At 38.1% G+C, this 14,323-nt stretch overlaps 1 protein-coding gene across 1 annotated transcript in view; it reads left to right on the top strand.

Moving 5' to 3' along the window:
- The window catches only part of OXCT1 (3-oxoacid CoA-transferase 1), an 87,180-nt gene extending 74,916 nt beyond the window's left edge, over positions 1-12,264 (top strand). Inside the window, exons 16-17 of the mRNA XM_068668078.1 lie at positions 1,497-1,598; positions 8,431-12,264. Of these exons, the coding sequence (XP_068524179.1) occupies positions 1,497-1,598; positions 8,431-8,466 (138 nt within the window). The 3' untranslated portion in view covers positions 8,467-12,264. The remainder of the gene's footprint in view (positions 1-1,496; positions 1,599-8,430) is intronic.
- Positions 12,265-14,323: the final 2,059 nt, after the last annotated feature.

The raw sequence follows: 14,323 nt of genomic DNA, 5'->3' as shown, positions 1-14,323 counted from the left end.
ATACAGTTGGCCTTCTGGGCTGCAGGTGCATGCTGCTGGCTCATGTTAAGTTGAACTTTTTATCCACCAGAACCCCCAAGTCCTTCTCCATAGGGCTACTCTCAGCGAGTGCTCCCAGCCTGTCTTTGTGTTTGGGTTTGCCCTAGCCCAGGTGCAAGACCTTGTCCTTGGTCTTGTTGAACTTTGTGAGGTTCTCATGGGCCCACCTCTGAAGCTTATCAGTGTTCTTCAGGGTGGCATCCATTATCAACCACACCACACAGCTTGGTGTCATTGGCAAACTGGCTAAGGGTGCACTCAATCCCACCCTTTATGTCACCACCAACGATAAAGTAGTGCTGGTCCCAATACTGACTCCTCAGTGACATTGCTCATCACTGGTCTCCACCTGGATATTGAGCATTTACTGTAACTCATTGAACGTGATCATCAGGCCAGTCCTTTATCCACTGAGATGTCCATCTTTCAAATCAATGTCTCTCCAGTTTAGAGACAGGAATATCATACAGGACAGTGTCAAATGCTTTGCTCAAGTCCATGTAGGTGACATTAGTTGATTTTCCCTTATCCACCAATGCTGTAACCCTGTTTTAGAGGGCCACCAAATTTGTCAGATGTGATTTACACTTAGTGAAGCCATAAATCAATCCCATATGCCCAGAGGCCTATTGAGCTTCAGCACACTTCTGTGGGTTCATAAGACTTCATTTTCACTCCCATTTCAATCATCACTGGACTTTTTCTACTGATTGCATTTTAGAAAAATTAATATAGACCTTATAGTTTCCCTGGCAACTAAATTGCAACCTATATACTTACCTCTGGCAGGCACCATTACAGTGCATGCTGTTTTACAGGTGTTCTTATTTGATGTGTTTGTGAGCCTCGGAAGTGTAAAGCATGTCTTGTGAAGACATCAGAAAGAATAGCCTTTGCTCCTTCAGCCACTTCTTCCCAAGCTTGCTATTGAAAATAAAAAAAAGAAACCTTTTTGTTCATTGCTAGCTTCTGAAAATACTAAAATTAGAACTGAGTGTTTAATAGCTATTGGAGAAGCTCATCCAATAAGGTGATCAACCACCCTGTACCTCTCTGCTGGCCTAAAAACAAAACAGAAGGGCAAGGGAGACAATGGCTTTCCCTATTTTCTTTTATGATCTCTTGGTAGACATTGTGTTGCAGCAGAGAATATCTCAGCCCTTTCCTGTGTGCCAGGTTGGAGCAGGAGGCGCAGTCTTTATTTCATACAGCAAAGAACAGTTGCACATTTTTCCACAAAATTAACGTATCTTATACTTTAGATTCTTTTAGGTACAGATAAATGCTGCAGAAATCATTATTGTTCATAAAAACCAGTTAAAAACCAGTTTTTAACAGCATAATTTGTTACTGAAGTAACTCTTTTCAGAACATTAATTTGTACAGTATCAATACTCACTTCCTCCTTCTTTTATATACATTAAAAAATTTAATTGTGTGCTATTTGAACCTGACAGGCTGTGTTTGATGTGGACAAAAAGAAGGGGCTCACCCTTGTGGAAATCTGGGAAGGACTGTCAGTGGATGACATCAAGAAAAGCACTGGCTGTGACTTTGCAGTAAGTAATTTCACAAATATATACAAATATATTCCCAAGCAAATATACTCTGGTGTCTGAATGAGTATTCACAAATAATCTTCCCATGAAGACTTGTAGGTACAGTAAGTTTCTTCTTTAAAGGTGAGGCATGGGTAGATTTACCCAGGAAGAGAGTTTACAGGATATCGGAATATTTTAAGGCTAACCTAATATGATTATATTAGGTAATGGTGTTAGAATCCAGGTGGAAAAACAAACAAACAAACAAAAAACAACAGAAAAGATACAGGAATATACAGGAATAGCTAGGAGTAAAAAGGGCAATGTAGAAAGGGAAGTTCAGTTCCCTGAATACTTTGAAAAGGGAGTCTGAACGGTGGTTGAATATTTGTACTTCCACTGTCAAAGTTTACTAATTCTCTAATTTTAAGTTTTCATGTTATATTTAGGTGGGGCTGTGAGTCTTCTCAACAGGAATCACTACATACATGCATCTACCCTAGTTACTACTGCCAATCAATTAAATCATAGAATCATAGAATCACAGAATGGTTTGGGTTGGAAGGGACCTTAAAGATAACTAGTTCCAACCAACTGCCACAGACAGGGACACCTCAAAGCTCATGTTTTAGTGGGATGCCGAACTGTTTCTTTTGCTGAACATCTTTCCTTTTCCAGTGCCTCGTTCTTAATCCATAAACCCACTGCAATTTTACCTTCACATTCTGTTTTAAGTCATATTTAATGCTAACACAAAACTGGCTTGTTAATGGAAAAATGTAGTGTACTAGAGTGTAACTGATTCTGTAGGTATAGCCAATAACAAATGCAGTTTTGTCGTGGCTTTCTCCTGCATGGATATCACAAAGCGTTTTCTTCTGCATTGTAAAGATGGGGCAGGTCATCCAGACCTCTTTTGGTGAGGACATCGAGTCTGACAGTATACCTTGTGTGCTGTAAAAATGGTTTAGAAATATTTGGTATGAAGAGTAGTATCCTTTTTGGTAGTGAAGTGTAGTACTCTTCACAGAGTTAAGAGAGGCAGGGCTAGGGCACGTAATTGCAAGATAGAAGAACAGTTGTTACGTGAGAGTTTGTTATTAAGGCTTTGAACATACAATTGGCAATAATTAAAATATTCTGAGTAATGAACACGTGGAATTTATTTCATTCCATGTCCATTAGAGAACACTTTTGACAACCAAATATGATGGCGTATGCTTTCCTTGTGGAGTTTTAAATATTTTAAATAAAAAGCTGTTCACTTGTAAGAAAATATTCATTTATCTGGAAATAAGAAATGTTCTGTTAAACATGAGTGACCTGCAACTGCAGAGTGCAGGAAATTGCTACAAAATCACTTTGCTCTATTATTCATTTTCTATGTAACATTTTGTGGAAGTCATTTTTATTTTTTTACTTTACAGTAGTAGCAAGCTTCTATATTTAGCACTTCTGTGTGCAAAAGAAATTATTCATTCAGCTCCGGTCTATGATTTTGGAAAAAAAAAAATGATACATTTTTTAAAATGTCAGTATCAGGGCTTCTTTTTCTTCAGCTGATCAACCTCTCAAACAGCTAGCACCCAATACCAAAGCATAAAAATGACCTTGTAGATTTGTGTCTGTGGCAATCTATTATATAAAATTATATAATATATTTAATTTGAGGATTAATTTGGGGCTGGATTTGAAAAGTGTCGTGTTTAGTAACCATTTCAATAGACTGAAACTACAGGAAAGTACTTTTCTATCAGAAGACACCATCCCTTACATGTTCCAAACCTGTTTGTTTGGAAGGAGTTGGTTTCTTTTTGGTTCAGTTGGCCTAAATATATAGTTACATATGTATATGTTTAATTGAGTATGTATTACCTGCTGTAAACTCCAGGAGCCTATGTTGAAGGCAATGGAAGAAATGGGGACCAATGAGTTCAAATAAATTTTTGTTAGGACTATTAGCGGACCAAAGACTGCTAAGACTATTAGGACCAAAGAGAAGATTAACGCCACCCACTATCCCATTAGTACTTTCCTGTAAATGTTACAAAAGAGCAGTATAAATTTTGGATCCTTGGGTTAGCACTTGATGAGAGGTATAGTGCTGCCTGTGTCTCTGGGATCTATCAGACCAGGTTCTGGAAGGAATTCTTCAGTGCCACCCCATTTCCCGGTTCATGAAGACAAACTCTAGTGCAGTCTGCTTTGTACAGCTGCCTTGGTCATGCATGAAATCATGAGCTGCACTAAAGGATCTGTGGGCATGAAAAATGTAGATGCTGCTTGGTTTATGCACTTTAATATATTTATCTTGAGAGCATGCGGCTTCCATAAACTCTTGCAAACCATGTACTGTGCTGACCTCTGCCTGAGTATGTGCATAGGTTGACTTTGCATTCTGGTTGGTAGCTCCTTAAAAACTCCTTTAATCTCCACAGCTCTGCAAATGGAAGGAGTGAACTAACATGATTTGTTTATCAAAGTCATGGCACGGAAGAACAGTAGCTCTTCCTTTCTCCTATTTTCTTTCTTTCTGCCTTTTCTCTTTTCCTTTCATCTTTCTTTGTTTCCACTGAGCATGTTTCTAGGTTATGGTGACCCAGTCCTCCTCGTCTGATTGAAATCCTCAGCAAAACTGATATTGGCATAAGTGACAGTAAGACTGGGTCACTGTTGCATGATGTTCGACCCTTGAGGGCCTGATTCTCATACACAGTGAACATCTATAGCTCCCTCACTTAATTTTGAAGTTGGGAAAATAAAGAGATTTGAGCACTGTGGTAGCCAGTTGTTTAGAAAGTAGTATCCTTGGTCTGTTTTTCCAAATTTCAAGACTCTGCCTAAAGCTTCTTTGCAAGAGTAACAGTTGTGCTTGCGATTATGTCCACTGAATGATGTATCTTGTCTATATTGATGACAAGGAACTTCAGTGATACTGTAAAGCTATAGTAAAAGCTGGGGGGGGCGGGGTAAGTGAGATTTTCTCATATGTTTTAGTAGTTTGTAACAGGACTAATAGGTGGAAAAAGAGGAGCTAAGACTTTTCTTGCAGCTTTTCAGTGAATGCATAAAACGATCTGAGCTAAATTTAGCATATCTCTCTGTTTGTTACTAGTGAGAATTTCAGGAATGACTCCGCCTTCATATATGACTATCTCTCCCTGTGCAAGCTACTTCTCTTTGGGAGAGGAGAGCTTTATAGTCTTTGTGGCTTTTGAGACACATTTGGCTATACATTCCCATTTTCACAGCCTGCTTATTTGGGAAAACATCACCTAAAGGACATTTGCAACATGAAAATGACAAAGAAAAAAGGATTTAGAGTCAACAATCTTGATTTTAGACTGGCATCATATCCAAAATAAACGATTCAACCTCAATTTTACTGCACTGTGAAGACAAAGTGTTGGCTTATCTCATGCGCTTAAATCATATTTGTTGCTGCCTAGCATATAGGTTACTTTGGCAGGTAATCTGTTTTGGCTTGTACTGGTTTATAGCTTTGATGAGACCATGAAAGAACAGACTGAGAAACCATACTTTTGCAGTTGTAAAAATCATTGTAAAGATCATCAGGGTAAGTCTGCTTAACCTGAAATAAAACAGAGATAAAAAAATCTTTTTTTTAAATATAATCTGAGAGCTCAGTTTTACAAAAGAAGATTCTTAAAAGATAATGCAGATTTTAGGAAAAGCATCTGCTAGGACAAAGGAAAAATTAGGTACTTGAACAGTATTTGACTAGTGTATGTTTAAAAATAATTGACTGTCTAAGCTCAAGCCAGTGAGTGCAAAATACCAGAGGACATTGCTTTAGTTTCTGGAAATATATTTTACTTTGAGGAAATGGGAAGGATTGAATCCATTTTTAAATGGATATTGTGTTTTTTCCTTATCAGTCATCCCCAATACAGAACTCACAGTAGGAACAGATTTTCCTACAAAAGCAGATGTTAGAAATATGGTTTGCATTTATCTGCAATTTCAAATAATTAAGAGTTAATAATGTATAAGCTACTTTTATTATTTTAACAGTTATGCTAACAATGCTTCTCTTCTCTGCTCTGCACAATAACTTGCTTTCATACTCCTGATGAGATCATTAGAAGTTGCTGGGACTTAGCATCATTCAGAATCAGCCCTTGAAGGAGCTGCTTGCTGTAAATAAACATAATGAAATCAGCATAGAGATGTCAGTGTAGCTGAAAAGTGTTGTTTGGGGCTGGAAATCAGGAAGTCAACAAGCTTGAATTCTAGGGAGTCCCTGAGGCCATGTGTCCTCAGCTAGGGTCTTCCTCTTAGCAGATCTGGGGCTGCATACCAGACTGCAAAGGCAAGCAGCTCCCAGTACTGCCTGTTCAACATTAGCAAAGCCTGTTGGAGCTTCCAAGATCAGCTGTTCTTCCTGTAAGTGAAATAACATTGAAAATGTGTTGCTTAGGATGTACTGCAGGAAAGTAGCAACTATGCATCTGTGTACTGTGAAATAGTCTTTGTCAAGCGCATTCAGCCCTTATCAAATGCTGTGCTGCTAGCAGAGTGATACCGAATTGACTGAGTCTGCTGGGATTTAAAGTAGCAGATTCAGGAGGCTTTCTGTATTTCAGACTTGATTATTTATTGTTTTTCAAGCCCATAACATCCCTTTCTTTATGTTAGCATTTTTCTGCTCATTTAATCACATTTATTTAGAGCAAACATTTCTAATTGCATCCAGTTCTTAGTGGTGCTGGGCTCTTGCCACCTCTGTTCAGCAGGCACAATGGTACTTCTGCACTCCTGGGGATCAGACCCTTTCAGACAGGAGTAGTGGTAAACACAAATGACAGCTGTTTACATCAAAAGTGCAGACATTACATTTAATGTAATATACTCATTGAATTGTAAAACATTTGAAGCTTTGATGGTACCAAAATCTAGCAGAAAAACAGCAATCTCCTCCATTAATTGCCTTTTGTTTTTATTTGTAGGGTACAGATTTTAATGGCGCTGTCTTCATCCTCCAGTTTTTTATTTTATCGCAGTAGCACCATCCCTAGGTGAGGCAGAAACTGGCCCAGATAAAGTGAGGTGCATACCCACTTTGAGTTGGAAATGTTGAAGTATGTCTGGAACTAGCTCAGGAATGTTTATTTTTTCTAGCTCCTTTGCACCTATAGCTGTTAAATCTTTTTATTATCCTTGTTCACACAGAACTTTCAAAATCAATGAACAGATTACATCTACTGAAAACATGTCATTAACATTTGACATATTAAACACATTCTTCACAAATTAAGCATTTCTCAGTCACTGTTCTCATAAAGTTATAGGCAGTGACATTTTGTGGCTGGAGGAAGGATAACTTAGAAATCAAACTGGTATAGGAAATACAGTCCTATATGTTTGGAAATACAGCCTTCCCTGTGCTTGGAAAAGGCCCATATATATTGCTCTTTTGTAAGTTAGCTTATTCAGTACTACTAAGTGAAAAAGGTGGGATAAGGAGGCAGAAGGAGTGCAGTATGTGATGTTTCAGTGGGACACGCTAACCAACAAGGAGCCACATATCTGTGGTACTTTCTTTCCTCCAGAAAGAGTAAGATCACACAAATTGTTTTTGATCTTCATCCTAGGGCATTTAAATAAGGCTGGGAACAGGATATATTTAATGAGTCTTGGAGTTTCTGCGGAGAGGTTTTCCTCAGGGTGTTATGTAGATCTGTAGTCGTGGTTCAAATGGTTGTTAACCAATGCTTTTCTTTGCTCTGAACTCTTCTCTGCATTACTCCCATTTATACCTTCTGTCTTCACCGACTTCCCTATTTAGGCTTAATATGTTTTATTTTTGGTCTACTGGATATCTTATAATACAACTAATGGATTTTATGACTGCATAGAATTAAAACAATAGAATATATGAGAGTCCTGACATGAAATTAAATGTGAATGGAAGAAGGTGACTTTAAAATTTAATAACAGTTAAAATTAGAAGTATTGAACTATATGTACATTACACATATATTATAATGTAGGTATATAGAATGTGTATACATTTGATTGTACACTGCCTGCTAATACGCATGTTCCACAACTTTGGTTGACTACTGCTGTGCAGATCTACCATTGACACACAGCATCCCATCTCCAGGTGTGTTGGGAGGAAAAAGCAGGATGAACTTAGCAGCTGAGCAAAGAAAGGAAAATACTAGTTTAGGATTCCTTGGCATGCTTGTTTTAATACTGATGTGGTGGTTCAGGCAGGTATTAAATATCATTTGCGCTGTTGCCTGTGCATCATTCAGTGTATTGGTGAGTGAATGCAAGTGGACAAGGTGAAGGCTGAAGCACCAGCCCATCTCCAGCTACCTCTGTTATTGCTGTTCATGGCAAGCAGTGCCCCACTCTGCACAAACTATGGCCTTTTATGGTCCAGTATATTAACAAAGCCATGGCCTGTTCTTGAGATGTTCACACACCATCCTAAGTGTTGTAAGAGTTGCTGCTTCAGCTGAGCTCAGCTATCCGTTCTGCTGGCACTGGAAGCCCTCCACAAAGACCACACAGTTAGCAGGGGCAAGTGCAGGTTCAGCTCTCCAGGATTAATCTGCTTGCATTCTTAAATCAATAACCCAACTCCAAGTAAATGAAATTTAGAGGCTGAGTAGTAGCACTACATGCATCTTGTACTTCTGCATCAGAAATTTAGTGGTGGCGGTGTTTTTCTGAAATGCAGCAAATATATGGGTTTAAATAAATACAGTGTCTCTATTCTTCAGTGGCAAATTGTTAATAAAGGTGGAAGGGAACTGTGGGTTGTACTGCTATATCTGTATGTTAACTATTCTGTTTTTTCCCTCCTTCTTGATAGGTTTCGCCAAAACTGATACCTATGAGGCAGATTTAAACCTGCAGCTCAGTCTGGGCTTCAATTGCCAGAAGGCTTGTTTCCAAATGGGAGCTCAGTGAAGAAAAATCGATGACTGTTTTGCAATTTTCCTTTTTTTTTTTTTTTTTTTAAGGGCTTTGTAAGTAGTTTCCAGATAGTTAAACTCAGGCCGTGACTATCAGCCTAAACGGAATTTTACTTTCATAGCATTACCAATTTTAATAGAAGGGTGAATTTATTCCCTAAATTTCAAATAATGTTATACTAAAATGTTAGTGAACATTGTCCAAAAAATGCCTTTTAGTCTCTCTGCCAAATAATATTTTTTTTACACAGATTCAGGAAATGACCATGCAAACTTACAATTGCCTCTGCTTTTGCTGATGTTGCTCAAGTTACAAATCACTCTGTTGCTCTTTAACTACAGCATTTACTAATATGTTTCTTTTCCTGTAAGGTGTCTTTCTTCTGGAGTGGTGTATAGCAAATGCATGCATCTTTAGAGAGCCATCAGGAATATGGACTTCCCTTTTCCTGAACCTTTTAATGAGTCTGTGACAAAACTGTTTGTATCAGTTGGGCCCTTAGCCCTGAATGTGTCTGCTGCTTCAACAGTGTCTGTTGGTGTTAAGATGCCATGCACCACCCACAGTCCAACTCTCACCCCTTCTGTTTAAATTGTACAAGCCAGAATGGGGCTAGTTTGCAGGAGGAAGATAAAAAGATGTTTCCATTCCCCTGCAAACAACTGATAGCTTTACAGTTGTCCTACACGAACTGCTCTTACTCTTCAGATATAATCCTTCTCCTCCCTACCTCCATTCAAAGGCAAATGAAGGCTGTTTCTGGAGTGAGGTCTGCCCTTCCAGTGTTACATATGGGAGGAGAATGCTGTGGGCATTTGGAAGATTGCTTCTGAAGGGAATACAAAGCAGTAAGTTTGCACCACTTCAGAATCAAGGCATCAGCAAAAGTTAGAGAGTTTGGAACCCAAACTCATGATAACTAGAATGCACACCGTGAGACAATCAATATGAAAAGTCATTCTCTCATACTGGTTCTGCTATTTGGTAAAGATCTTTCCCTGTTCTAACTACAAACCAATGGTTTTTGCAAGCAAGCAACACAGTTATGACAGCATCGGATCTCACATCCCAGATTAGCACAACGGATCTTCATTATACAGAGCATTAATTGATTAGAAATACTGGAAGCCTGCATCTGTTAAAATACAGTGTTCTTTTACAGTGTTCTTTCCAGGTATGATAGTTTCCATCATTCATCTAAACAGGAATGCTTAAAACACTTTAGTGAAAATAATTCCTGATATATATTTGATGTTTGATGTTTGATAGAAGGAAATTAAGTGACTGAAAAATATGTAAAATGTATATGCACAAAGAATTATATAGATATGCCTATCATAAATGTGATAAGCAGTGTTGGGATATGGTGTAGAAGGGAATTTTGATACTAGATGGATGAGGTATTCAGTGTGTGTGTGGAAGGAATGTAACACATTTCTAGGGAACCAGATATGAAACTCCTGCAGTTTTAACTCCAGTACTAGCCTTTGTACTGTACTAGTAACCTTGTATAAGAAATACTAATTTTTCATGGGGCAGTTATAAAATTTGTCTTATCCCACACATGGGTTTTACAGCAGTAAAACTGCTGATTAGAGAAATTATTTTTATTTAGTTATAATTACTCTAAGCAGTTCCTTGATAGTCTCTTGTCAATACCAGAATATGTTGTTGTTCTCACAAAGGAATAAACAAAATACCTTTGTAAGCACCTTTACATTAGACAAAAGTATTCCCGTAATAACTAAGCTGTATGACTTGAGCTTATAGGTGTTAATGGCTGTTGTATAGCCTAAATGTGTAGGCAAGACCTTAATGCCAAACATGCGAGAAAGAAATGTCTTATATGAGAAATGTTAATTTCATTACTGAACATATACGAATGATTTGATTGTTAATTTGTATGCAAGACCTGAAACTACATTGATCAAAGTGCTCCAGAATATCCAGGATTAGTAGCATTTTTACCTAGCTTTATTTTTCATATTTTCTCTATTAATACCCCTGTGCATATACCCTCATTCCAAACAAGTTATTTTCTCGATGTTTGGCCGTTTCTACTGCTGTGGAATGATCTAAGTGATTCTACTCAGAGAGGTTTTGCAGATTAAAAGTCTCTATATTAAAAAGGTGACTTTCAGATCTGTGAAACATTTTTGGTTTCAGACAGAGCAGCCAAGAGATCTCTGCCACGCTCCACAACAACACGTCAGTGACAGTTCTGACCCTTGCAATGCAGCACACAGCAAAATGTGCCTAGCTTTGCCTTCAGGGTCAAGGGTGGGTGAAGAGCTACTTTAAGGGGATGGATCTGCTCCCTGAAAGTTTCTTGTCCATCGTCACTTAAAGCTCTCATAGAGATCAACCAGAATGGGTGGTGTTTTTAGAGGGGAATATAAAAAATATTGTACAGGGGAGGAGATTTAATAACTTATCCAGAAATAAAATTATTTAAATAGCTGGGGAAGTCGTAAAGAAATCTAGAAATGAAGCATTGATCTATTGCAATTACCTGTGTTATATTAGTCATAGTACTGATTAGTTAATTACAGCATACTTTATTGGCATATATAGGGCATGGGAGAAGTGTCTGAGGGCAGCATCAAGCATGTGCTGCTTCTTCCATTGAACTATGCTTTGCTGGCATACGCACAGAAGCCATAATTATCCTTAATATATGGCTTATAAAAAGACTGATGACCTGATAATGTCTGGGAGTTCAGGACCTTGATTTCTGCCACAAAGAATTAGGAGCCATGAACTCCCACATTTTAGCTTTTCCAATTCTCTAAGTATTGCCTTGAATATTGTCATCTGTGCTCTCTGTCTTGTTTCCTAGAAAAGGGGATGTTTTTCTTCCTACCTCACAGGGGTGTTGTGGGGAATAACCAGCTATGATCTGTGCAACAGGTTATGCTTTCTCTTCAGCTTGCATCAAGAGCATGGAAGAGTGCTTTGAAGAATGCCATACATGCTAGATATTTGAATTTTGTGTCTACTCTTATTTGCACCAGTATAATGCAAGAGGGCAAAAGTCAATATGGTGCTGAAGACCAAGGAAGTGAGGAAAACAGGCACTCTAAGTATATTCCAGTGGTGCAAATATCTGTATGTCACACATATTTTTTATCTTGAAGACATTATGTTGTGGTAGAATACTGGTATTATGAAAATGTCATGTGTCTGCACAAGCTAATTACAACAAGCTCTGATTCTGCTGTTTAAATTGAGATTTGTAAAGTCAACAAGCTCTGATTCTGCTGTTTAAATTGAGATTTGTAAAGTAGGATTAGAAATTAAAACACTCCAAAGTACTGCCTTCTCTGTGGACACAAGTCTGGTTTGTAGGTAAGGTATACTCTGAGCAGTAGTTGTGATGATGGGTATTATGGGGATGAGAGATTCTCATCCCTCTTTCTCTTCCATGGCTGTAAGAAAGCTGGTATGCGTGAAGGTTTATGGTGTATTGGGACATCACTGATATTATGCCTGCTTCACAGCACTTCACAAGACAAGGACAGCTGATGCTCTTTGTCCTGAAGATGATGATGATTCTACTGTTATCATGTTGGACTTAATTCATTTTGTATTTTATTGACTTTTGTCCCTGAAAAAGCGAAGAATGAATGATGATATAAAACGTAGTTGTACTGTAAGCTCTGCAAACTATACATCAAAGTCCCACTATGTATTTGCAAAACAATCAATAAAGAAAAGATTAAAAATCTCAGGTTGCGTCTATTGTTACTGTTTTCCATGGTGTTTTGTTCTGCCATTAGGAGCATTAAAGGATTAACTTCTATTCACACCAGCATGTCATACCTCAGCACACATAAAATCCTCAAGGTCTTGGCTGAGGGCAGAGGGATTTGATGAACAGAAATAACAAAAAGCTCAAAACTCAGCCAACAGCCACATTCTCCATGTTCACTCTTCTTACTATTTTCCATGTCGGGTCAATCTCAAACGTAATTATCACATTCATTTTTGTAATGACTTGTTTTTCAATCAAGTCAAATAATGGACTACATAGATTGTCCTTAGAGAAGTGTTTTCCACCTTTTGATTAAAACTGCTGTAGAAGTGATGGCATTTGAGATGTTTATTATTGATGTTAGCGTGTGGCTACACTCCGAAAATAGCACTGGGTGACAAATGAAGACAAATTCCATTAACCACGTAGTGAATGATAAATTGGATGGTTGCGAAGTGATGAAAATGCTTGTCTGGATAGTGAGGTCATCTTTTCAAACAGAAGTCATGCTCTTTTTGAAATATGAGTAAATATGTCATAGTATCGTTTTATCTCCTGCATCATAGGAAAGCAGGTTGATGAATGTGAGTAAAAATGTTTAATAATAAAAAATTTAAATAAATAAATAAATAAAGCAATCAAACAAACAAAAAAAAAAAACATGATTCACTCAGAAATTGGATTCTTCAGTAATTTACATGTCTGGTCAAAATCCAGCATTCTCTCATCCCTGTGAATAGGGTCCAAGGTAAGTGCCAGCACCAACAAGAGAGTACTTGAGGCTCTGAAATCCGGTTGTACAAATGCAGAGCATGAAGTTTTCCTGCCATTCAGTGTGGTTCTAACAAGAGGAGAAAGAAACCACTTAATTACTGGCATGTCTGAGTAGTTTTGTGGCAGCTTACCTATCTTCTGTTGTTGCCTGCTTTACTGTATCCCATTGTCTCTGATGCACTGCAGTCTTCTGCCCTTGTTTATTTGCTGCTGTGGACTGGGGGGCTTAGCTCTGAAGATACCTGCACAGCTGCTGCCCGCACCACAGCATGTGTGGTGGTTTTTGACAGAACAACCTCAGGGGACAGCTTGGGGAGAAAGAAGTTCCTTTCCTGAATGTACATAACATCAGGCTTTGAGGCTCCAGCATCAATAAATGGTAGCTATTTTGTTTGTATTCCATAAACTTGGTATGTCTGGTTCACATATTTAGGTATGTGTTGAGAAGTGAGGGCAGGGGAGAAGTGCTTGCCTTCAAACCCAAAGGCTTCTGTCTATGCCTCCCATGGTAATTACGTTTTATTTTTATTTTTGGTTTGGTTTGTTTATTTATTTATTTATTTTCATAATGTCTGGCAGAAACAAGTAGACAATTACTCACATGTGAGAGCAGTAGAAATCTAGGACTAGACTTTCCATTTCCATGCTCTTAATGCCGTCCCCTGGGCATGCAATCCACAGAAGAAGTGTTAAATTTCTGTAAACCTGTGATAGGTGCTTAGACTGCAGATGCTGCAATGCAAAGCATCATGTTTGTCCCAGGCTTATGGCTGTATGAGATTCATGAGCTGAATGTTCATCAGCCTGCCTGATGAAGGGTCTCACTCAGCTGGTAGGTAGGCTTGTGTGGTTTTCAACATAACAAGTGTCACAGCCACAATCTCTTTAAAAAATTGTGATGGCGCTTCTTTCTCCACGTGAACCCAGTGAGGAGACTGTCAAGGTTTGGTTCCTAACTCTGCACAGGATGGTTCAAAATGCATCGGGTTTGTCCAATATCAATTATTCTTTTTCCTATTCTTTTTGTCTTTATTGCTTTCTTCCTTTCTTGCTTTATATATATATATATATATATATATATATATATGTATATGCATGTATATAAGTTCCTAAATATTCCCTTTGGATCTCTCTCAGCTGGAAAGTATGTAGTATGTGGGCTGAAAGTGGAAGTGAAAACTTATAAATGCAGGAAAATACATTACAAGAAGCAGTGCAAAAACTGCAGCCGGGAGGAGAATTAGAGTATTTGCATAAACCG

The sequence above is a fragment of the Anas acuta genome, chromosome Z (genome assembly GCF_963932015.1).
Source record: "Anas acuta chromosome Z, bAnaAcu1.1, whole genome shotgun sequence".
NCBI classification, from domain to species: Eukaryota; Metazoa; Chordata; class Aves; order Anseriformes; family Anatidae; genus Anas; species Anas acuta.
The sequence above is the reverse complement of the archived record's forward strand: the minus strand, read 5'-3'. Positions and strand labels throughout refer to the sequence as shown.